Below are 26032 nucleotides of genomic sequence, written 5' to 3'. Positions count from 1 at the left end.
TAAAGCACACGTAGTTCTTAGTGTGAAAAGCCAACACCACCCCAAGGGCAGGGACTGTGCCACAACCCGATCTGCTGGGCAGATCTCAGCAGGTCAGAGAGAGAATGTAACAGATAAGAGAAAATAAACAACCCTGAAAAGCAGAACCAAGGAATCTCAACTTCTTCTGTTGTGGGGCTGGGAAAAAAGGGACTTTTAATACCTGGGGAGCCATTTCAGCAACAAACCCAAGATATATGTACATGAAATGTGGTGCAGGTCTGCCAGAGCAGGCCAGTGACAATGTCTGTGTTCCCCCAGGTCAACATTGCCATCAGGTCCTCGCTGCAGAGCCTCAGGGAGAAGATTGAGCAGCTGAGGGAGCAGCTGCTGCGGGCGGTGTCCACTCGGCAGATGTACCTGTGCCAGCAGCCTGCCCCGGGCTGGGGCACTGCACAGTGCAAAGTGGGAAAATGTGCTGTGCAAAGTGGGAAAATGTGCTGTGCAAAGTGGGAAAATGTGCTGTGCAAAATGTGCTGTGCAGAATGTGGTGTGCAAAATGTGCGCAAAGTGTGCTGGGCAAAATGTGCTGTGCAAAATGTGAAAGTGTGGTGTGTAAAATGTGTACAAAGTGCTGTGCAAAGTGTGCTGGGCAAAGTGTTCTGGGCAAAATGTGATGTGTAAAATGTGTGCAAGGTGTGCTGTGCAGGATGTGCTGTGCAGGATGTGCTGTCCCCCCCTGCTGCATCTCTGGCTTTCCCCTGGTTCCCTCTGCAGGACACTTGGCACAGAACATTCTCTGTGCTGCTGTTGTCGCTGTCAGGGCAGGAAGGGCCGGGCACCCCTGGGCTGCTGGGACAGGGCCTGGCTCTGGTCACCCCTGTGTCCCCATCCTTGGCAGGAGGGGGTGAGAGGAGCTTGAGGAGAGCTCTGAGGCTGTGTGAGTTTGGTCCTTAACCCAGAGCCCTCAGCACCCAGCTGGAGGGGGACAGGAGGCAGAACCTGGTGGACGAGCTGGTGACACGGCACAGGCAGCTGGAGGCATCCTACAGGAATGAAGGTCCTGAGCCAGACATGAGCAGGTATGGCCCTGTCCCCTCAAATCCCAGGGGATCTGAACTCTGGGGGCACCTGGAGTGACAGCTGAGCTCATCTGCCCCTGCAGGTACCAAAGGGAGGCATTTGCTCAGAAATGAGCTGGTTTTGTCAGTGACAGCACATGCCTGGCAGCTCTCTTGGTGCCATTCCCAGCTTGGGGTCCCTCTGCAATCCTGGCGGATCCTGGCCCAGCTTTGGGCTCCCGGGGGTGGCAGAGCCCCCCTGGAATGTGCCTGGGGCTGACACTCAGCTCTGCCCTGCATTAGAACAATCAGCACCTGGGGTTTGATGGGGCTGAGCGCTGACACTTGCCTGGCTGGTGCTGCTTTTCCACATCTAATCCAGGCCTGATGTGACAGCCCACGGTGCCCAGGCCCTGCTCTTGCCAGCAGCCCTTCCTTTCATTAACCTTCCTGCACCACTGATCACATGTTTGCTGGCCAGGCCTGGGGCTGGAGCTTTGCCCTGGAATTAAGCTACTTTACTGTGCTCAGCGCTCAGGGAGCTCCACATCCTGTGAAAGCTGCTCTGAAGCTGTTTCTGGGCTGCAGGGCTGGGCTTTAATGCTCCTGGGGCTGATCCCAAGTGACAACTGCTGCAGGACTCTCCCTGCCTGGGGACAGCATTCCTGCCCCTCCAGCCCAATTAAGGAGCCCATGGAATGCCCAGGGCAGGGTTGGGCTGTTTGTGTGCCCCCCTGGAGCAGGGCCAGCTCCATTTCCTTCAGTGGGGATTTAATGACAATTTCAGTGTCTTCTGCCCCTGTTTCTCCTTGGGAGGGTCTGTGCAGGCTGTTGGAGCAGGGGCTGCAGTGGGGCAGAATCCCCAGGGTGTCACTGCATTCCCAAGGCAGGGTGGGGAGAGCAGCTGGCAATGGGGACTCTCTGGGTGCCACAGGTCAGACTTTTACAGTATTTAAACATCTGTGGAGACAGAGGGATGGGAATAGTCCCACTCCTGTCTGGCCCGGTCTCAGGCTGGAGAAGTCCATGTCAGTCACCAGAGAATCAATGAATTCCTGCCCTTCCTTGGTGTCTCTTGGAATTCCTAAAAACAGAGACAAATTCTGGTGCCTGTGGGACACAAAGCCCCTTCAGGAAGAGAAGAGTCTATATTAATTTTTCTCCTCAGTGAGTCTATATATTAATTTTTCTCCTCAGTCACCGTTTTCCTGGTTGAAGTCCTTCCTGACAGATGGAAGGGATTCCAGCCTGGATCCAAACAGGAATTTTACCTAATGCCAAACAGGCTCCAATCCATGAGTGCCCACTTCAGGTGTCAGATACTTTGGGAATCTGGCTCTTGTTTGTGGGGGGCAAATAAGGAAATAAGGAAATGAGATCAACAGGAGTGGTCTGGGTGCCTCTGAAATCCCTTCCTGATGTCCTCTCAGTTGTGCTGGAGCCTACTGGCTGCAGCTGCAGCATCCTGGGATGGGGATGGCTCAGGTGGGTGGGACAGAGGGAATTGTCCCCCAGGAGAGCCCCTGAGTGCCAGGATCAGACCTGGGCTGGGGCTTCCCAGGGTTCAGGGGGCTCTGTGGTCACGGGTGCCCTGCAGCTCCAGCCCCTGGGGAACCACAGGGGGATGCTGTCCAGGGCCACATGGGCTTCCCTGGAGTGGGGAACTGCAGCTCCTGTGCTGCTGGGCTGGAAATCATCTGAAATCCTCTGCCAGCTGCAGGGACTGCTGGAGAATTCCCATCAGGAGAGGTTCCTGTGAGGAGATCTCCACCTGGATGGTGCCTGGAGGGGATTTGGAGCTGCCTGTGCTCGTGTGGCCTCTCATGGGTTTTTGGAGAGATAGGGTTTCTATTTCAGAAAATTTCTATTTCATAAAATTCATTTTTATTAGAAAATTGTTATATAGAAAATTTATATAGATTTTTTTTTTACAAATTTCTATATTTGTATAGAAAATTGTTTTATTTATTAGCTTGGAACTTCCTAAAAATCAGAGTGAGCTCTGTAAGTGAGAGAATGCCCCAGTCCTGCCGCTCCCCTGTGGAGAGTGACCTGTGAAGCCGGGCTGGGGTGCCCTGGGTGCTTCAAAGAGCCCCTCTGCAGTTCAGGGAATGTTCAAGTGATCATCCACCCAGCTGTCAGATGACCCAGGTTTTGTTTCAGACTCAGTCTTGCAGAGCCCTAAGCCTCGATGTGTGGCCTGGAGTAAGTGCTGGTTGAGTAATCTAAGTTACTTGGGAGGTGTTTCTCAGAATTATCAGTGAAACAAAGGACAAGCCCTCCCTTGTTAGGCAGTGCCAGAGCTCCCTGATTTTAAAGCCCATCACCTTTTCTGCTCGGGCACATCGCTGAGCCCTGTAATTAGTGAAATCTGCTCCCCTTATCAAAAGGCATCCCCACACTGCAGTGCTCTGTGAGGCTCCCCAGCTTTGCCTGATTAACTCCTGGAGGCAGTGGGTGGCTAATTGGATAAGCTTTAATCTTCACACCAGGCAGGGCAGGAGGAAGTGGGGCTGTGTGCAGGGGAAGGCAGTTACCAAACATGTCACAAAGATTATTGTGAGCAGCAAACCCCGGGCATGACCCAGCCCCAGGAGTGGGGCTGGCAGGGACAGAGGCACAGCCACAAATTGTCCCAGATTTGCTTGCCTTGGCTGTTTTTGGGCAGGCAGGAATAGCTGTGCTGGTTTTAGCAAGTAGAGAGTTTCTGTTCCCTTTGCTTTGGTTAAACAGCTCTGGCAGATGTTGTTACCTGGGGTTTGTGTCCCTCTAATTGAGGGGAATTGGGAGAGCTGCAGGGCTGGTTCCATCTCTAGCAGAGCAATGTTTCTGTCGTGGTCACAAACTGGTGCCACTGGTGGCACTGGGAGATAAAAGAGCCCATTTAATCTCCTAGAGCAGGGAGGAAAGGTGGGCAATGTGCAAAACTGCCCTCCAGCTGTGTGTCAGTTTGTCTGGTCCAGCCTGATTGCCAGCCCTGAGAAATGCAGGGGAATTTCACGGAGGAGCAGGGCTGGGGTGCAGAACAATCCCAGCTCCTCTCCCTGAACACCCAGCTGGCCATGGCACAGCAGGGCTGGCTCTGCTTTGGGGCTCACCCATTGGGGTGGGTAAGGGAGATGCTGAGATTTAGAAAAAGTGCTTTTGAGCCATTTTCATGAAAAAAAGAGGTCTTCTATTTTTTCTATATATTTTCCATATTTTCCTATTTTTTCATATTTTTCCATATTTTTTATTTATTTTTCTTTCTTTATTTATTTTTTCCTATATTTGTTTTTTTTCTGTATTTGTTTTTATATTTGTTTTTTCCTAGGTTTGATTTTTCCCCCTATATTTGTTTTTTTCCCCTATATTTGTTTTTTTCCCCTATATTTGGTTTTTTTCCCTACATTTGTTTTTTTTTATTTTCTATTTATTTTTTCTATTTATTTTTTCTATTTATTTTTCCTATTTATTTTTCCTATTTATTTTTCCTATTTATTTTTCCTATTTATTTTTCCTATTTATTTTTCCTATTTATTTTTCCTATTTATTTTTCCTATTTATTTTTCCTATTTATTTTTTCCTATTTATTTTTTTCTATTTATTTTTCCTATTTATTTTTCCTATTTATTTTTTCCTATTTATTTTTTCCTATTTATTTTTTCCTATTTATTTTTTCCTATTTATTTTTTCCTATTTATTTTTTCCTATTTATTTTTTCCTATTTAATTTTTCCTATTTATTTTTTCCTACTTATTTTTTCCTACTTATTTTTTCCTACTTATTTTTTCCTATTTAATTTTTCCTATTTAATTTTTCCTATTTATTTTTTCCTACTTATTTTTTCCTATTTATTTTTTCCTATTTATTTTTTTCTATTTATTTTTTCCTATTTATTTTTCCTATTTATTTTTTTCCATTTATTTTTTTCCATTTATTTTTTTCCATTTATTTTTTTCCATTTATTTTTTTCCATTTTTTTTTTCCATTTATTTTTTTCCATTTATTTTTTTCTATTTATTTTTTTCTATTTATTTTTTCCTATTTTTCCTTCTGCCTTCACGCGGAGCCGGGCAGAGGAGCTGCGGGCTCTGCTCGGGTGATTTTCCAGCAGCGCTGCTCCATCGCACGGCCAGGAGATGTCCCCAGCTGCCCGGGATTGCTGCGGGAGCCCCGGGAGCTCGGAGCCCTTCGGTGCCCCTCTGTCCCCCCAGTGCCCCGGGCTTGGCCACAGAGGGGTGCCCAGCACAGGGGGGCACTGGGCAGATCAGAGCAGCTCCATAAAAACTCAATTAAAACCACCAAAACAACTGCAAGGTTCTCATTTAGGTCTGGGTGTAACTAAAATAATTAATTATTCTTAAAAATACTTATAAATAATATAAATATATATATAAATATAAATAATATTAAAAACGTATAAATAGTAGTTATTGTAATTAATTATTAGTTCTTATAATAATTAGTTATTTTAGTTACACCAAAGTCTAATAATTGAGAACTTCGGAGATCCTAAAATCCCTCTCATTTCTTCTGTTTGTGGAAGTGCTTTGGGAAAGAGCAGGGAGAAGCTAAAATGGGGATGAAATACAGAGTTGAAAGAAAGGAAAGCAGAAAGCAAAGCTCCAACTTGTGAATTGCTCCAACTTCCTCCAGTTTGGGGGAAGCAGCCTCAGCATGCCTCCCCCCAAACCCAAGCTGCAGTTCTGGGGTCAGGGACTCCCAGTCTGGTGTGGGGTTTGTCCTGTAGGAGACACCAGTGAAGGGCTGGAAGGCAGAAAGCAGAAATCTGGGACTGAGGAAATGTTTCAGTGGGGTTTCATTTTACTGCCTGGATTTATGTGCCTTGGACATGGAAATCTTGTTTTCTGTGGTCACCAGGGAGGTGTCTGTAATGTGAACAATCTCAAGTCATAATTCTTTGAAAAGAAAACCCATTATTTAATTACTCTTTCATTTAGGAGTGTGTGCTCCTGGCTTCTCATTCGGGCTGGTGCCAGACTGGGAAATGCAGGGAGGGAGCTGTGTCCATCTCAGTTCCCAAAATCCAGGAATGTTCCTGCTTAGCTTTGGTCAGCATGGCAGGGAATTCTCATCTGATTTGCATCTCTGTTAACAAGTGGATCCTATTGCTGTTTGAGGCTGTGGCAGTATTTTATGTGCTTTGATCAGGTAGCAAATCCAGGAATAATGTGTATTCCCAGGAATGCTATGTGCTCTACATGCAAACAGCATTTTAAATGGATTTATTTATTTATTTCTTTATACAATAAATACATATATATATTTATCTATACAATAAATACATACATATATATATATATATATATATTTTTTTTTTTTTTTTTTTTACAATCTGTGGATTTATTACACAATTATTTATCCCTGTAAGATGAATTCTGTCTTTCCTTACCACTTCCAGCCTGTGGGGTGGATTTGTTCTTGGGGATTGTTCTGGCTGATCCCTGCTGGGCTGCACAGAGGGCTCAGCCCTGGGTGCTGCTGTGTGCCAGGGGTGGGAATCACTCACTGGGACCCTGGGTGCTGTGTGCCAGGGGACAGACACCCAGCCAGGGTGGGAATCACTCACTGGGCTCTGGGTGCTGTGTGCCAGGGCACAGACACCCAACCAGGGTGGGAATCACTCACTGGGCTCTGGGTGCTGTGTGCCAGGGGAGAACACCCAGCCAGGGTGGGAATCACTCACTGGGCTCTGGGTGCTGTGTGCCAGGGGACAGACACCCAGCCAGGGTGGGAATCACTCACTGGGCTCTGGGTGCTGTGTGCCAGGGCACAGACACCCAGCCAGGCTGGGAATCACTCACTGGGCTCTGGGTGCTGTGTGCCAGGGCACAGACACCCAGCCAGGCTGGGAATCACTCACTGGGCTCTGGGTGCTGTGTGCCAGGGGAGAACACCCAGCCAGGCTGGGAATCACTCACTGGGCTCTTTTCAGGTCCAGCCTCATGGCAGGAGGGGCCAAACGAGGCGTCACCAACCCCTGGCTGTTGGAAGAATCGGAGGAGACCAGAGGACTTGGCTTTGATGAGCTCAGGCAGCAGCAGAGAAGGATCATTGAAGGTACAAGAGCCTTTCTGGTTGTTTTGAGCATCTCTGGGACTCTGAGAGGAGCTTTTATTTGGACCTCAATACTCCAGCCTGGGCTGAAGTTTGATTCTTTACAGATGTCAAACACAGCAGCTCCAGGCAGCTGCTCTCTGTGTGTGCAGGGGCAGCATTGTGCTTGCAATGTTCTTACCTGGATGCAACCTCTTAAATTAAATTTCAGAGGTTCTGATTTGCCCATCTGGTTTTGTGTGTTGTGTGATCACATAACTGCCCTGGCTGGAGGGGCCTTGCTGGGTGCATTAAAGGTCTTGTTGAACTGGGACAAGGTAAGAATTAACTCCAAATTAATTAATCCAAAAACGGTCTTCAGATTTTGGCCCTCTGCACCCATGAGGAGGCTCTGGCTTTGGGAGTGTTGGGAGAGCTCAGCCTGGGGAGGTCAGGTGGCTGATGAGGTCATTTCCAGGCAATTCCAGTCCTGGAAGTGATGCAATGAAATCATTCTCCAGGAAAAGCCTGCTTCACTCTGCCTGGGAACAACAGCTCAGGAGGGTTTCTGATGGGCCAGGAGGGGCTCAGCTGCGTTTTTAATTACCTTATAGCTAATTAAACTGGGGCTAAAGGAGGCTGCAGGAGTGGAGGTGTCCTGGGCAGCCCATTTGGGCATCACTGCTGTGCCCTGGGCACTGACCTCTGCAGCTCCTCAGTGCCACCCTGGCAGCTCTGGGCAGGGAGAGCTGCACATTTGGGCTGAGGGGCTCCCTGCAGGGCCCAGGGGATGTGCTTCTTGCCCCATGTGTCACTGCCCTCATCCCCTCAGCTCTCCCCACCCTCCGTGTCCTCTCGCAGATTTCAAAATCTCTTGGAATTCTTTGGTGTTTGCATCACCTGTTTTCTTTTATTCATGTTAAAAGTTGCTTGGAAAATTTAAAAAGGCTAATCTGGAGCTCTCTGTGCATGCCAGAAAATCCCCTGCATTTATGATTGAGTAACAGCTAAATGTTAAATTCTTGGATTTTTTTTTTTTGGATCCTCAGCAAAATGTCCCAGCCAGAGCACAGAAATTATTTACCCATCATTCACGTTATTTCAAGAGCACTGTTGCCATAAGGATTAATTTTCATGTTGTGTTCATGTGTTTTTCTTAATACATTTTAGCCCTTTAAGCACAGAGTGGGGTTTTTTCCTTCACTTCTACCTATTTTATGTAGCCTGGCATTTCAGCAGTAATTTAATATATTTTCCTGGTGCAGAACAAGATGCTGGACTCGATGCTCTTTCTTCAATCATATCCAGGCAGAAACAAATGGGGCAGGAAATTGGGAATGAGCTGGACGAGCAGAACGGTAAGGACCAGGTCTTGCCTCACGTTTGTGTAAACCTGGGGTTTGTTTTTTCCTCTCCTCACACAACTGCTCCTCCTGCCCACAGAGCAAGCAGCTGGCACTGAAGGTGTGTGTTCAGCCTTTGCAGACTGTGCCCGCTCACACCTGGTTTTGCTGTGCCTGCTCACACCTGGTTTTATTGAGCCCACTCACACCTGGTTTTGCTGTGCCCGCTCACGCCTGGTTTTACTGTGCCCACTCACACCTGGTTTTGCTGTGCCCCTCTCCTCCCCTGTGGGCTGTGCCCAGTGCAGAACACTTGGGGTGCTTCCCCCAGCCTGACTTTGGAACAAGGACATTGTTGATTGCTGCTCCAGAGCACAGAATGGATGTTGTGCTCCATCTTCTGCCTTTTTCCACTTTATGGCAGTTTTTATGTGTTGCAGGGCTTCACTTGAGCATTCTCATTCTGTATTTCCTGATTAGCTAATGGAGAAGTCTTGAGGCAGCGATTAAAGGAGCAGCCTTGCACTGTTTGCTGCAAGAGATTGGGTTGGGGAGGGTTTGTGGCAGTAAGTGTGGCTCAAATTCAGTGTCATATTGAACCAGGAGAGCACCTAGCTCCTTTCAGAGGAGCCAGTGCCCAGTGGAGTTGCTCTCCTGCAATAATAAGTAAATAAAAGTGCTTTGTTACTCACCTCACTGTGGCATGAGCAGATCCTGCTGAGCTCTGCATCCCTTCCACCTGGAACAGCCCAGAGAGAGCCCTGGGCTTCATCCCTGGGCAGGGCAGTGTCCTTTTCCTTGCTGAGAGCCTGAAACCCTGATTCCTGCTTCTTTCTGAGGTGGTGTTTGCCCTCTGCAGTCTCTGGAGTTTGGAACCTCTCTGCTCAGAGTGAGGGGTTCCAGAGTCACATCCCTGCCATCAGTGCTGATGGCAGCTCTGCTCTGTGCACACTGAGGGGTTCCACAGTCACATCACACCATCAGTGCTGATGGCAGCTCTGCTCTGTGCACTGTGAGGGGTTCCACACTCACACCATCAGTGCTGATGGCTGCTCTGTGCACACTGAGGGGTTCCACAGTCACACCATCAGTGCTGATGGCAGCTCTGTTCTGTGCACACTGAGGGGTTCCACAGTCCCACCATCAGTGCTGATGGCTGCTCTGCTCTGTGCACACTGAGGGGTTCCACACTCACACCATCAGTGCTGATGGCAGCTCTGCTCTGTGCACACTGAGGGGTTCCACAGTCACACCATCAGTGCTGATGGCTGCTCTGCTCTGTGCACTGTGAGGGGTTCCACAGTCACACCATCAGTGCTGATGGCAGCTCTGCTCTGTGCACTGTGAGGGGTTCCACAGTCACACCATCAGTGCTGATGGCTGCTCTGCTCTGTGCACTGTGAGGGGTTCCACAGTCCCACCATCAGTGCTGATGGCAGCTCTGCTCTGTGCACACTGAGGGGTTCCACACTCACACCACACCATCAGTGCTGATGGCTGCTCTGCTCTGTGCACTGTGAGGGGTTCCACACTCACACCATCAGTGCTGATGGCTGTTCTGTGCACACTGAGGGGTTCCACAGTCACACCATCAGTGCTGATGGCTGTTCTGTGCACACTGAGGGGTTCCACAGTCACATCACACCATCAGTGCTGATGGCAGCTCTGCTCTGTGCACACTGAGGGGTTCCACACCCACACCATCAGTGCTGATGGCAGCTCTGCTCTGTGCACAGGAGGATGGATTTCTCCTGTTTGCCACAGCTAAACCCAGGAGGGATGTGAAATGCCTAGAATAGGAGGGGAAATTCCTGCAATATGTCTTTGTTTATTAATCTTAGGGCTGCTAAGGAAGGGTTTGTGCAGCTGGGACAGACCGTGCTCAGTGCTCTTGTCATGATGTTTGGATCCTCTGCCTCGTGTGAGGAAAGACATTTTCAATTAGGGGTCTCATCTCATAGGTTCCTTTATTAATTGTTGTTTAAAAAGTCATATTAATTGCTTTTTTTTTTTTTCTCTAAATATACAATAGGAATTTCCTCTAAATAGGAGACAGGTGGGAAGCATGAGCATGTTTATGGATTCTCTGTAAAATTTTGGTTTCTCCTTAGGAAAATACACAATCTGTGTCCCATTTCCCTGCTGGGGGTTGGGGATGGTTCCCCAAATTCTTACGTTTTTGGGACCATGTGTTTTGTGCCATTGTATTTTTGCCAGACTTCTAGAAACGAGACCTGGAAATATCTGTGAATGGAATATATTTAACCCTCCTTTTTACAAATACTGCAGATAGTGCTGCTGTTTTTTGTTTTGGAGACAGTTACAAACCTTGAGCAAATTCCTGTGTTTCCTTGGAGCTCCACCTTGAGCTGAGGCAGCAAAGGGCAGCCTTGAGAGGTGAGGATGGTGTGTGCTGCTCCTGGGGGTGCTCAGAGCCTGTGTCCCACAGCCAGGAGCAGCAGAGCTGCCAGCCCTGCAGGCAGGGTCAGCAGGAGAGGCTGCAGCTGCCCAGGGCATTTGGGAGGAGCCTCCAGGTGTGGGCAGATCACTCAACACTTCCTCCATCCCTGCCATGCCAGGGAAGCTCCCCTGTTTCCCCTGACTCAATGCAATCCCTTTTTGGGGTTTTTGGCAGGTATGAGGGATAGGGTCAGACATTTCATTGCCACTGGCACCCTGCAGGAGCTGAAGCCCTTAGCAATATTTTCCAGGGGCTGTTTCCCTGTGCACACCTCACTTCATGCCCTGTGTTAACCACGAGCAGACTTTGCTCAGGCTCTGTGCCAAGCCCTGTCGCTGCTGCTGGCCCAGGCTGATGAGGATAACTGCCCTGCAATTTCCCCTGCCCTGGAATCCCTTTCCTTCCTGGTGCTGAGTGATAATGGCATCGTCTGCCTTGTGGGGAGGCACGGGAAGTTCATCTTCATTAAATGCTGCTTCAACATTTCTCTTTCCTGCACTCAGACTTTCCATCAGAGCCCCTTTCTGTGGGAAGCTTCACTTCCCCTTGCCTAGCTGCTGGGGATGTTCCCACCTTCTGCAGCTTCTCCTGCTGTTAAAATAAAGCCTGCCTTCGTCCGGGAGCAGCTGATAACGTGCATTAATTAATGAATTAGCCTTTGGGGAGCTGGGTACCAATTTTCCAGGCTCCACAACTAGATTTTTAATTTCAGATTCAGTAGCATATTAATGCTGTACTGGAGCTGGGAGAAAGAATTGACCATGTTGACTGCAGTAGTGGCTGTCCTCAGCCTATATATTCTTTTTTTCCATGGTTATCCCTATCACACTGGGCAAGGAAAATGTAAGGATCACGTGTGTCTGTGCAGCTAAGTAGCTCTTGGGGCAGGATATATACAAGATATTCATTCAGCCTGAATTCAATGCATAGGGCTGTGGAAAGTATTGAACCTTGATCACTCTTAATAGTGACTGACTCCTCTGCCATTGTGTGAGGACAGATGAGTGACCTCTCATCCCAGTGATCACACACACACTGCCATCCAACTGGAAAGAAACTCTTTTGTTGACTTGAAATGAAATATATCAATATATTTATGAATTATATTTATATAATATGTATATATTTATTTAATATTTATATATTATTATATTTCTATTTATATTATTTAATAAATATTTATTGATATATTTATATGAATTCTATTTATAGAATATTTATATATTTATATATTATATATTAATATTATTTATTATATTTATATATATTTATATATTTAATATTAATTCTATTTACAAAATAAGTATATTTATATGTATATTTATATATAAAAATAAAATATAAAATATAAATATATATAAATATATCTAAATAAAATATAAATATATCTAAATAAAATATAAAATATAGATATAAAATATAAAATATGTGTATTTTTATATATATATATATTTATATATGAATATACAAATGAAACACTCATTTCCTCACGTCTGCTTTTCCCAGCTCCCTGGAGGTGTTGGCACCCCCAGCTCCCCGGGGTGCCCAGAGGCATTTGGGCATTGTCCCCTGGTGCCAGCTGGGGTAGCTGTGCCCCTGCAGATGCACCAACACCGAGGGATTCGTTATGCAAAGTTTACTCCTCACGTGTGGATTGCTTTGTGTTTGTTAAATGACTGCAAAGTGATTAAAGCCCTTTGGGAGGGAGGTGCCTGGTGGTGCTGAGGGGCAGGAGCTGGAGCTGTGTCCCTGGGCATCCCTGGGCATCCCTGGGCTCTGGAGACAGCTGTGCCCATGGAGGGTCCTGTCCTTGCGCCCAGGTGACAGCAGGTGACACCAGCCTGCCTGAGCCCACATCTTTGCAAGAACCTCTGGAGGCAGCAGGGGCTGCTCAGGGGGGATCCCTGCATCACAGAATGTTCTGGAAGAGCCGCTTTCCCCCAGGGTACAGCTGGGGTGGATGTTGGTGGCACAGAATGTTCTAGAAGAGCCCGTTCCCCTGGGGTGGATGTTGCTGTGCTGAGCCCCATCCTTGGCTCTCCCATCCTCATTTTAGTGGGGTTTCAGGGGTTCTGTGCTCAGGTTTTCACTGCAGCTCTGCCCTGCAGGTTTTCTGGCTCTGCTCAAAGCTGATTTTGGGCCTGTGCAAACCTCCTGAGCCGGACATTTTGCACTGATGAGCAAAAGAGAAGCTGGGTACCAGGAGACATTGTTTTTTTCCAGCCTCAGGAGTCTGCTAGCAGTGGGGATTAGCAAAAGAATTTTCCCATCATTAGCTCCAAATTTGGCCCCAGAAAACTTTCTGTAATCCTTTCATCTGTTCCATAAAAAAAAAAAAAAAAGAAAGAAAATAGTGTAAATGGCCTCTGGCCCTGGTGATGAGGCAATCTAATCTAGTGCAATAATTGTGGAAGAATGCTTTCAGAAATTGTGAATGCTGTTTGTTTTACCCTTATAGAGATGTTGTTTTCTCATTGTGACATGCTTGCATGAGACTGGAGTACTCTGGGATGGATGGTAAATATTGGGAGCTTGCAAAACTCGCCCTGTTTGGCATTTTTCCCTGCCAGGGTCATTCCTTTGCTCTGCTGAGGAGGGGTTCCTTTGCTTCCGGCTCCTCTGAGCTCCACAGCAGAGGATAAATAAATTCATGTCTAGATAAACTGCAAAATCAGACCCTTCATGTCCTTCTCCTGGTCAGGACAGTGCTGTGCCAGTCAGGATGTCCCTACCCAGAAAGGATCATTTTAAGTAAACCATCTCTCATAATAATCCTTTAATTATATGGTTATGTAACGTTTTCAATTTCTTGTCAAAATCAAGTTTCTGAAACCGACCAGAAATTGTGGCACGATGTTTTTGTTTACAATGGCTGTGCAAAGCAAAGGTTGCAGTGTCACCTCTGGTCACAGTGGGTGGCACAAGATCCTGCACTGCAGAGGGACCCAGCTCAGCCTGGGGCAGGGTTTGGTTACCCTGATGGAAGTGTGAGCCTGGGGCCTGTTCTGGCTGCTCTGAACACACCTGGACAATTGTCCTGGCACCATCAGTAAAGGATGGAAACGTCCCTGGTGCTGCCAGTCCTGGCACCATCAGTAAGGGATGAAAACATTCCTGGAGCTGCCAGGGCTTACTGGAGGCAGCAGCAGAGTGAGATTCCCCTCCAGGGCAGTGCTCAGTGCTGCAGCAGCCCAGACAGGACATGGACAGTGAAGAGCTCCTCCTAAAGGTTATTTACATGGCTATGGCAAAATCCTAAAGTCATTTCACGTTTCTGTTTATTAGGAACTTTTTGCTGTAATACAAACTAATCAGCACTGGGTATGGGTGTGCTGGAGTGCTGAGCCTCAGAGCAGGGGCTGGGGATGCATTGCATCATTGTTAGGATTAGTTTGTAAATCAGAAATGAGTAAAGATTGAAGTTTCAGAGATGTTCATCATCTTGTCTAAACAATATCTGTTTCCATCCTTTGGAGGTGGCTCCATCCTGCCTCTGTGACCCCTTGGAGGTGCTCAGCATTCCCAGGAAAGGCTGAGCACCAGCAGGTTCAGCTTTGCTGGAAGCCTCCATGGAGGACCATATGTTTCTAATATTCATATTTAAAATAACGATCCCTAGCTCCAGTGACCTCAGACCGTGCAGATAGATTTTAATTTTGCTTCCTGAGCTTATTGTATGGAATAGAAACAACTGCAGTGTTACTGGGACACAGCTCTGTCTTTATTGCACATTGTTTAAGTGGATTTAACCCTTCCTAGGGGAAACTTAACTTTGCTTTTTGTCTAGAGTGGTCTGAATAGTGCAGTGCTTAGGCTGAGAAGCTGGGAGCTGCCAAACCTGAGCTTACATGGCACTTCTTGGGTGTATTTTTAGTCCTACAGCCCTTGCACTCTGTTTTCTGCAGGTCTTGCCTCATTTCTTGCATGGGACTCAATCTCTTCTGGGGCTGAGCTGTGCATTTGTGGTGACAAGAACTGTCTGTAAGGTCCCTGCCTGTCTGTTCCAGGTGTGGAGAAACGTTTAGGGAGTGGGGCCAGGCTTGTGAGAGGGTTTGTGGCAGCAGCAGCAGATGAATGTGGCCTGAGAGCACAGAACTATCTGTGCTGCTGCCCAGGAGCTGAGGGTTTCACCCATCCTGGGCTCTGCAGCAGTGCCTGGCTGGGCACCCCAGGCTGGGTGCAGGGAATCAGGGAATGCCTGGGCTGGGAAGGAGCTCTGGGATCACCTGGGCCACCCCCAGCTGGGACTGGGGATGTGGAATCATTTCCTTGTGAAGAACCTTTAAAATCCCAGAGTCCAGCTATAAACCTGGCACTGCCAGCTCCACCACAAACCATGGCCCTGAAATATATTGGAAAGGTAGATAAGGTTTGGTTTGCTTGTGGTTTTGAAAAAGAGAGCTTCAAACTCTCTTTGAGTGAACATCCAAACTAAACCTTCACTACAGAATAAAGCTCCAGTTTTCCATGTGAGTTGCAGTAGTGGTGTTTCATCTCCCAGGGAAGCTGTCAGAGTCAGAGCACACTCAGCCCTGCTGTCAGGAGGGCCATGCTGGGCAGGTCTGTGGGGCAGCTTTAACTCCAGAGCAGAGCTGGAGCTGTGTGCAGTCCATCAGGAAAGCAGCCTCGTGCTGGGTGATCAGGATAAAACAAATTATTTGGTGTCTGTCAAGGAAGTCACCCCGCCTGTGCTGCCTGCTGGGTGATGGAAACCAAGGTTACACTGAATTTGCATTGCTTTGAGAGAGGTAACTACACAAAAAAAGTATTTACAGTGTTTCCTAACCTTTAAAGTATGAGACTTTGCTGCTTCAGTATTTCCAGTGTTTATTTATCTGTGAAATTTCCTGGTATTCTTAAAAGGAATCTGGAAAAAGCAGGGAAGCCACTGCAGAATGGATGTGTCTGCAAGCCTGGGTGTGCAGCCAGATGGGAACCTGCACAGGGAGCTCTGGAGCTCAGGCCCAGGGCAATTTCAGCAGTGTTGGATGATTGGAGCAGCAGGAGGAGGTGTGAGGTGTGCTAGCCATTGCTTCACAGAGGGCTGCTGACAGCACGGGGAGGAACAGGGAGCAATCATCCCTGTGCAGCCTGTCAGGCTTTGCTGGGCTGGGTTTGCATCCTTGTGCAGCCTCTCAGGCTCTGCTGGGCTGGGTTTGCCATGCAGTCCCATCCTTTTTGGTTTTCTCTCCTCAGTGCACTTTCTGCTCTTGTGCCTGTCACCTGCACAGAACCTGAAAACAGAAAAGCCAAACCTGAAGGCATCACTTTAGGTGACTGGAAATAGAGAATGGGGAGCAGCCAGGGGCTCAGCAGGGCTCGTGTGCAGGGCACATGCAGAGGATGCTGCTGCTGTCCCAGGGCTGTTTTTGCTTCTCCCAGGGCTGTTTGCAGAGGATGCTTCTCCCAGAGCTGTTTATTTGCTGCTCTCAGGGGTATTTACAGAGGTTATTGCTCCCAGGGCTGTTTATTTGCTGCTCCCAGGGGTATTTACAGAGGTTATTGCTCCCAGGGCTGTTTATTTGCTGCTCCCAGGGGTGTTTTTTGCTGCTGTTCCCCATGGGGTGTTTATTTGCTGCTCCCAGGGGTATTTACAGAGGTTATTGCTCCCAGGGGTGTTTATTTGCTGCTCCCAGGGGTATTTACAGAGGTTATTGCTCCCAGGGGTGTTTATTTGCTGCTCCCAGGGGTGTTTTCCCTTCTCCCAGGAGTATTTGCAGCCCTGGGGCTGCACCTGGCAGGGATGAAAGCCCCACTGCTGCCCCGGGCTGCTCACACACAATGAGCCTGGCTGGCCCCTTGGCACGGGCAGCCTTTTTCCTTCAATAGTTCAGGCTGTAAAATAACTGTTCAACATTTGTCTTCTCAATTATGTGGATTTTTCCACAGTTAGTCAATCCCTACCTCACCCAGCCTGTGTTGGGGAGGGGGAAGCTGTCTCCCTCAATCTGTCTGATCAGGGACCAGAGCTGCTGGGGAAATGAGCTTCCAGCTTTTCTAAACCTTTCAGGATTTTTTGATAAGAATTATGATCTCAAACATCTTCTTTGTTAATCCTTGTCTTTCGTTTCCTAATGGAGAGCTCTGGTAGAAGCCTCAACTTTTAGCACATGAGAGTTTCCCATCTGCTTCTTCAGGCATTTGATTTAAACTGTTTAAAAAGAAAACAAAACCCAACTGTAATTGTAGATATTTCAAAACGCTGATGATTTTTTTCCATGTTCATTTTGCTTTTCCTCCGTTCGAGAAAATCTCAAGCTGGGCCTGTGGAAGGGGATTTATTTTCCCAGCCTGCTTTCTCAGGATGTCTGTCATGTGTCAGGAGGAGCAGGGAGGGACAAGCCTGGTCTGTTTTCCTTTAGAGCCCCTTTTTGGTCAATCCCCACCTGTCTGGGAGCAGCTATATTCCCTATCCCATCCAGCTATATTCCCTATCCCACCCAGCTATATTCCATATCCTACCCAGCTATATTCCATGCTCTATCCAGCTATATTCCCTATCCCATCCAGCTATATTCCATATCCTACCCAGCTATATTCCCTATCCCACCCAGCTATATTCCCTATCCCACCCAGCTATATTCCATATCCTACCCAGCTATATTCCCTATCCCATCCAGCTGTATTCCATGTCCTACCCAGCTATATTCCCTATCCCATCCAGCTATATTCCATATCCTACCCAGCTATATTCCATGCTCTATCCAGCTATATTCCCTATCCCATCCAGCTGTATTCCATATCCTCCCCAGCTATATTCCATATCCTACCCAGCTATATTCCATATCCTACCCAGCTATATTCCATATCCTACCCAGCTATATTCCCTATCCTACCCAGCTATATTCCCTATCCCATCCAGCTGTATTCCATATCCTCCCCAGCTATATTCCATATCCTACCCAGCTATATTCCATATCCTACCCAGCTATATTCCATATCCTACCCAGCTATATTCCATGCTCTATCCAGCTATATTCCATGTCCTACCCAGCTATATTCCCTATCCCATCCAGCTATATTCCATATCCTACCCAGCTATATTCCATATCCTACCCAGCTATATTCCCTATCCCATCCAGCTATATTCCATGTCCTACCCAGCTATATTCCATATCCTACCCAGCTATATTCCATGCTCTATCCAGCTATATTCCATATCCTACCCAGCTATATTCCCTATCCCATCCAGCTATATTCCATATCCTACCCAGCTATATTCCATGCTCTATCCAGCTATATTCCATGTCCTACCCAGCTATATTCCCTATCCCACCCAGCTATATTCCATGTTCTATCCAGCTATATTCCATATCCTACCCAGCTATATTCCATGTTCTACCCAGCTATATTCCATGTTCTATCCAGCTATATTCCATATCCCACCCAGCTATATTCCATATCCTACCCAGCTATATTCCCTATCCCATCCAGCTATATTCCATATCCTACCCAGCTATATTCCCTATCCTACCCAGCTATATTCCATATCCTACCCAGCTATATTCCCTATCCCATCCAGCTATATTCCATATCCCATCCAGCTATATTCCATATCCTATCCAGCTATATTCCATGTTCTATCCAGCTATATTTCCTATCCCATCCAGCTATATTCCCTATCCCATCCAGCTATATTCTATTTCCTGATTTTCCATTCCTGCTTGTGGCAAAGAAGGGCAGGGGATGGATTGCCCTGTGCTGAGCAGCCTTTGCTAGAGGAGCTGGGAAAATGTTTGTTGTGTGAGTTTCTGTGTAATTGTATTTATTTTATACCCTTATAGATACACCAAGGTGTTGTACTGACTCATTCTCTTCTGGTTTTTGGCTGAGTTAGGAGGGTTTGGCTGAGTCAGGGAGGGTTTGCAGGTCTGAGCCAGGATCCCAAATGGTTTCTCTGTGCCTGAGCTGGTGCTCAGGGAGCAGGACGGGGCTGCTTCAGCATTTTCTCACTGTGACATTTCCCTGTCTCTGGGTAATGTTTTATTCCCCAGTCCTTAAGCACCACTTAGGCTAAAAATAATGGTTTATTTTTAAATATTTGCTATTTGTGGCAGTGAAGTGCAGCTTGATGGTTTCTACTTCAGTGTGTACATTAAAGACTGTGACTCCAGTGCTTCCTCTGTGCCTTCCCCTTCTCTGAGGGGATTTTAGGGTTTATGGAGGAGGTTTTGGGGTGTCCCTGCCTGTGGGACATGCACAGGAAGAGCTGCTTTGCCAGGCACTGCTGGAGAGGAGGTGATCCCAGCCTTTGGAGGGGGAGCAGATGCTCCTGTGTCGTGGTGATTCCACTCAGGGCTTTTAATGGATTTCCCAGGAACCCTGCAGGGCTGGAGGCTGCACAGTTACAGCTCAGGAGAGGAGCAGGAGATCACGTTCCTGGGCACGTTGTGCTGCTGAGGTATGGCTGGAATCTGAGCAGTGCTTTGAACTGGGCTCACTCAGCCTGAGCTGCTCTGGGCTCTCCAGCACATCCTCCTGCTTTTCCCATCACCTCCAGGAGCTCATCCCTCCTCCCATGCCTCCTCTGCCACCTCTCCTGTTCTCCTGAGCACCATTTATTGCTTCTCTGGCTTTGTGTGCAGTCCCTGGAGATGCTGCCCTGACTTTTGGGGTGCCTGGGTAGGGCTGTTCCAGCTGGGGCTGCTGCCCCAGTCCCAGTTTGTCCCTCCCAGGAGCTGGGCTGGGCTGAGGCAGCAGAACCCATCCATAGTGCAGCACTGGGGAGGATTTGCCATGTCATTTTAAGTGTAAGGAAATTTGAAGGGTCAGGTTGTGCCCATGGTGTTGGTGGGAGCTGTTTTTCACAGAGGGGTTTTGGCCTGTGCTGGGTCAGATTTTTCTGTTTAATGCCAGGGTAGCTTGATGGAGCCAGAGGGGAAAGCTGGGGGCAGGTGCTTCCTCAGAGCTGTGTTTGAGTCAGAAACAAAAACAATGTGACATAAAGGTGGCATTCTGCTGAAATGGTGAAGTTGGCATCTTAGAGCATCCCAACATCACTTAAAAACTGATAAAATCATTATGCTGTAATTACTACAGCTATAAATTGCTATAAATTAAAGTAACTTCCCTGCAAGCTTGGGTGTAACTTTTAATTGGAATTTGCTGATGTATTGAATGTGTTTCATCCCTGTGCATCCCAAACCAGGCTGGTGTGGGTATGACCCTGTTTGTGCCATTATTGTGAGAAACTGTGCCCTGCTGCCTGAGCCAGGCCTTTCTGTGAGCCCAGGAGCTCTGGCAGGCAGGTTCTGCTTGTTCCCACTGAACTGCTCTTTCCAGACATCAATAACTGGAATAATCCTGCAGCACAACAGTAGTACAGCCCTTGGATGTGGGAGCAGACAAAATTCCACTTTCCTTTCTCCCAGCAGTTTTACAAGGAACGCTTCAGCATGAGGGGAATAAATCACACAAGGTACATGAGGTCCCTTGTCATGAGGTGTCTGGCACCAGAGTGCAGGGGCACAATCAAATCTGGATTTGGCTCCTGGATCACTGTGCTGAAACAGCTCCAAGGCTGTTTGATCTCAGAATTTTGTTGGAAATTCTCTTACAGGACCAAGTTTGCTGAAAAATGCTGGTTTGGGGCCAGTCTTTAGTGTGAAACATGTGTGGCTGACAAGCTTTTTCCAGGCTCAGGGTAGGGATTCAAGTGATCCCTTTGTGATCATCATCTTGATGGGCTGGGCTCTGGGACACCGAGGCCACAGGTGCCAGTTTGGGGCAGGACAGAATGCCCAGGAACCTTCTCCTGCTCTCAGGTCCTGCTGCTCACTCGGCCTCATCACACTCCTGCTGAGGAGGACCCTAATTAGCAGATCCCAATCAGTGTTTGCTGCAAGGTGTTTGTTCTCCTGCAGGACCTGGGGGCTCCTGCTCTGTCAGAGCTCCTCAGGAGACCCTGTTGGAGTGAGGGCAGAGGGAAATGGGGTGGGATTTTGGGGTTTCTGTGGCCTGGGCTGCCCCTCTGGCTCATTAGCATCCCCCACACTGTGACATGGTGGCAGCTGAGCAGTTTATCCCCTGAAGTTAGCAGGAAGATTAAGGAAAACTCTCATTTCACAGTTGCCAAGAGCCTTTACAAGGGATGTGTTTCAAACAAGCCTCCCAGTAGTGTTTAAAGAAATTGGAAGGGGAAAACCAGTTTTAACAGGGATTAAATGGAGCAGCTGGGCATTAAAGGCAGCAGATGTTGTCTGCCTAAAATCATCCAGAAGTACAGACACTGCCAAGCACAAACACAGCCAAACCCCATCCTTCAGCTCGGGATAAAAACATCTCATAAACGGGCTGGCACTGCTGGCCTCAGAGAGAGCTTTGGGTTTTGGAAGGGGGAAGCTCTGCAGAAGTTCTCACTAACAGGAATTGTGTGAAAATCAGCCACAGCCACAGCTCCATCCTGCCACAGTGTCCTGGGCTGCTCCACTGGAGCTCCCTCACATCCTCTGGTGTTTGTGCATCAAAGCAATGGCGATAAACACTGAATTCTCCAAATTTAGCTGTGCTCAGGAGATCCTGGGTAAAATGTGTCATTGCTGGCAGCAGCTCTTCCTGCCCAGAGCTGAGAGGGAGGAGCTGCTGCCACAGCCAGAACTGTCCCCAGGGCTGCAGGGCCACTGGCTCTGTGCTCCCTCCTGCTGAGGATGCTCCTCCTCTGTGATGGTGCTCACAGGGGTCTGAGAGTGAGGGAAGAGAGAGGAGCTGACTCCACGTTTCAGAAGGCTTGATTTATTATTTTATGATATGTATTACATTAAAAATATACTAAAAGAATAGAAGAAAGGATTTCATCAGAAGGCTAGCTAAGAATAGAAAAAGAAAGAATGGTAACAAAGGTTTGTGGCTTGGGCTCTCTGTCCGAGCCAGCTGACTGTGATTGGCCATTAATTACAAACATCCACATGAGACCAATCACAGATGCACCTGTTGCATTCCACAGCAGCAGATAATCATTGTTTACATTTTGTTCCTGAGGCCTCCCAGCTTCTCAGGAGGAAAAGTCCTAAGGAAAGGATTTTCCATAAAAGATGTCTGTGACATTCCTCTTGCTGCCCCAAAGCAGAAATGGTTTTAGCACCAGCTGAGGGTGGGAGTTTTGCTGGTGGTGGCTGCTGTGTGGTGCTCAGAGGGTTTGGTCCATGGTTTGGTGCTGCTGTTCCCATGCACTCTGCTCCTCTGGGCTGTCCTAGGGGTTGGAAGACTCCCTTCTTCTGGGAAAAAAGGGGAGGAGTGGGGGGACGAGAAATTCAGCAATTTAATCTGTTTCAGTGTTCCTGAATGTCCTTCCCCACATCCTAAACATGAAAAATATCAGTGAGCTTCCCTTTGGCCCTGGGGAGAGAAAAAGGAGTCTCCAGCTGGAATTCATGAAGGTCTGCTGCAGGAAGGAGCTTGGGGTGATCCCATAAGTGCTGTGCTGGAGTGAACAGCCGGCTCTTGCATACTCCAACTGTCCTCAGGCACCATCTCCCCAGCATTGCTTCATCCCTTCCATGTGGGAGAGGAGCTCAGCAGAAAAAAAAAAAACCACAAAACATTAAAAAAGAGAGTTAGAAACCCAAAGGTACATCGTGTCCTTTGTAAAGAGAGGGCACTGCTTTTCTTGCTTTAACTCTGCCTGAAATCATGGATGTGTTTTATTTTCAAGGTGCTTTTTAAGCATGGGGTCAGCAGCAAGGCTGGAGGATCCTGCAGCCCTGGGCCTGGCAGTGATGCTGGTTCAGAGGAATGTGGTTTTCCCCTCTTAGGCTTCTTCAGACAATTGCCCAACTGTTGGAAGGCAAGGTAGTGTACTGAGGGGAGGAAGAGGAGGAGGAGGAAGAGGAGGAGGAGGAAGTGCTGCTGCCCAGCCCTGGTGCTGCATGGCAGGGGAGCCTCAGCAGCTCCAGTAAACCAGCTCAGGGAGTATTGGAATTGATACCAATATAGAGAGGCTATTACATCACACCACAACAAGGGAGGAAGAGTCTGGTCCTGTCCTAGGAGAGGTCAGCAGCTCCAGCAGGTCCAGCACCCCCAGCTCCTCGGGGAGGGTCTCTGTCCTGTCCTGAGGCTGCTGAGCCCTGGCCAGGCTGGAAGTGGTGCCTCAAGTTTGAGCTTTCATTTTTCAGCCTCTCTGCTGCCTTAGCGTGTGACTCTGAGCTCCACAGGAAGCGTCAGCAAGGTCTCCTCACAGCTCAGGCACACAGAACAATCCTTTTCCAGCCCCAGAACCAAGGACACCGCTGCAGCTTCAGCCCCAAAAACTGCAAACAACAGGGAATGGAGGGGAGCACCCTGGGAGGGTGGGACTGCATCCCCTGGAGCTGGGATTGGACACTGAACCCCAGCGTGGACATGGACCAGAACTCATCAAAGGGTGAAAACTCCAACTCTGAGTCCATCCTGGGTCCATCTTGGGTGCAGCCCTGGCTGGGCTCTTGCACTGCCCAAGGGGGATCCTTTGAAGGTTTTTTAAATAAATCCCCACTTTATTCCTGTAACTCTGTCCAGCCCCTGCTCCAGGAGCCTCTCAGGCCACAGCAGAGGTGAACTCCTCTCTGAGGGCTCTGCTGTGCTCAGGAAGGGAGGCTGCCCTGGGCCAGTGCATTCCTGCAGCTACTCCCCACGGGCCTGCTGGGATGATGGATATCTCAGCATCTTTGTTCTTTGTTTTCCCTCTAACACTGGCAGGGCTTAAATCAGGCAGAGAGGGCCTGACAGGTCTCCAGTTACACAAACAAGTGCTGCAGAGACAGGAGTGTGTCGGGTGCTGCTCCTCCGGGGTCTCTCTGGGAGTCAGGGCTGGGACAGGGCTGGGAGCCCTGGATGGAGGCTCTGCAGAGATGGGGATGTGGCTGCAGGGCTGGGATGCTGTCCAGGAACAGCCTCACCAGGAGCCCGTCACTGTGTGCCTTTGGGATGGATCCTGACACATATACTGTGTGTTGTCAGACACTCCACTAAAAGAAAATAGAAGCTGTTGGCTTCCCTTTGTGCTTCTGCTGCTGCTTTCTCTTAAAATAATAATTCTAAGGGTGATATTAATTTGTTCCAGCTTCCATAGAGCAATCCCCTGTCTCCCCAAACCTCAACAGGAATAAATACGACTGCGTAGGTGCAGCTTCAGCAGAGGAGCAGATCTCAGGTTGCACATTAATGCACATTAATGTCAGTTCTCAGCAGCAGCTTGTGAGTGCAGAGGAATCCAAGCTGTGATATCCAAGGTGCTCTCTCCTGTATGTGGGAATCCATAAAATCAGAGGGTTTTGGGAAAGCTGCAAAAGGCCTCAGAGACAGCAGAACTGTGGTTAGAGCTAAGCAGCAGCTATGGGATTGGTCAGCAGAAATATTATTTAAAAAGTAGAAAAGTAAGGACAAATAGAACAATGGTCTGTGTATTAATACTCGTCTAGAATAACTCCCTAAGCTGCAGAAAAGTTTATCTAGCAAGATATTAGGGAGTTCTGAGCTTAATAATGAAGCTCTGTGCATTGTATTACAAGCAGGTGTTATATTTGAAATAAGCATTGTTTAACCAAAGGTACCTGTGCTTATAGTGATTGGGTAGAACTACTGTCAATGTGCTTTTGCTTTGTGTGATTGGTCAAAAAACTTATAAAGTGAGTTGTAACACTAAGTTCTGTGTCTGCTGCCTGGGGTGTGAGCTGCTGGCATCTTCCCATTGTCATACCCGTGGAATGAGAGTGATGCTGGAAAATAAACCAGCTCAAGGCACGTTCCCAGCAGTCCTGTCCTGTTTGTGCACAGACCCCAGACAGAGACACTGCACACCCAGGAGCAGCTCTGCTGTGCTCTACTGCTCCCATTCCTGGCTTGCCCAGGGACTCCTGGGTGATTTTGGGCAGGGTTTTCACCTTGCCCTTTGTTTCTGAGCCCCCAAAAGGTGTTACCCCAGGGATGGTGCTGGTGAGCCTGAGCTGCTCTCTGAAAGCTGATTTACTGACAGAGAGCATGGATGTGCCATGAGGTTCCTCTTGCCAGATCCTTCCTTCAGTGTGGCTCAGGCCATGGTGTGATGAGGGTGGAGGGATGAAATGCTGTGAGGATCAAGCTTTGAGTTTGCTCTTGATCCACAGAGCTGCAGCAATGGCCTGAGCTCATCCCAAACCTGACCAGATCTTTGCTGGTTTGATGAGGAGGGAAAATGAGGTGGAGCAGGTGGCAGAGAAAGCACTGCACCTGGACACAGCTTTGGGGAAAATGCTCTCTGAACCTTCTGCTGCTTGTTTCAGAAGAATGAACTAGAGGAGAAGGAGGTCCAGAGGAGAAGTGGGAAAGCACAGAGAGGGCTCTGATGTCTGGGCTGTGCAGTCTGGCCAGCTGGGGATGGATTGCAGATAATGGTTTGCTTTCTGTTCGTGTTTTGGCAGTGAAATATTGGGGAGGGAAAAAAAACTAGTGAAGCTGAAGAAGGATATTGGTTCAAGAAAAAATAGGAATGAATTGACCATAAATAGTACAGATGAGAAAATTACTTTTCTTTTTTCTTTTTTTAACTGAGAGATGAAAAATTCCAAAGGAGCTTCCAGAAAAAATGGGCAAAAAATGATCAGTTTTTAAAGTGGAGTTCAGATTAGTAAAAAGTTTGTGGCTCGATAGGGAGGGAACTGGCCTGGATCTGCAGATCTTTCTGGGGTTTCTATCTGTGAATATGTGCTGCTATTTCAGAGTAATAAACCCAGCTAAACCATGCTTGGAACTGATTGTTTAATGTATAATACACCAACAATGAAAAACCAGCTGTGTTTTGAATCTAGAGAGTGGCAAACTCAAGTACCAATTAGTTTCATTCTATGGAAAGATCTTATTGTCAAATCATCAGAAAATCTCGGTGTATTCTGAGCAAGGCACTGGGTTGTGTAGGGCACAAAGATGCATCAGGGAAGGAACCTGCAGTGCAGGAGAAGGAAGAAATCTGCCCAGGCTGGGCAGCAGCACTGGGGGAGTCAGGGAGATTACCATTAATAATTTCTAACCTTTGTGGGCATACATTATGCTGCTAATTTTTTCCTGCTGCTGAATTCCTGTCAATGTTGAAAGTATAAACAATCCCCTGAATAAAATTGTGTTTGGTTTGCCTTGTCCCACGGATTAACAAATCTGATTACTGCATTTAAATTTAATGCCCCAAAAATTCCCCAAAT

The 26032-nt window shown here is 47.8% G+C and overlaps 1 protein-coding gene across 2 annotated transcripts in view; it reads left to right on the top strand.

Annotated features, from left to right (window-relative positions):
• The window catches only part of STX8 (syntaxin 8), an 82822-nt gene that overhangs the window by 4833 nt on the left and 51957 nt on the right, over positions 1-26032 (top strand). For both annotated transcript variants that reach the window (XM_063175656.1, XM_063175655.1), the window contains exons 3-6: positions 301-395; positions 951-1061; positions 6979-7103; positions 8345-8437. In XM_063175656.1, coding sequence (XP_063031726.1) covers positions 301-395; positions 951-1061; positions 6979-7103; positions 8345-8437 — 424 coding nt within the window. The remainder of the gene's footprint in view (positions 1-300; positions 396-950; positions 1062-6978; positions 7104-8344; positions 8438-26032) is intronic.

This window comes from Melospiza melodia, chromosome 24 (genome assembly GCF_035770615.1).
Source record: "Melospiza melodia melodia isolate bMelMel2 chromosome 24, bMelMel2.pri, whole genome shotgun sequence".
Taxonomy (NCBI): Eukaryota; Metazoa; Chordata; class Aves; order Passeriformes; family Passerellidae; genus Melospiza; species Melospiza melodia.
This window is presented reverse-complemented; position numbering and strand designations above follow the sequence as displayed.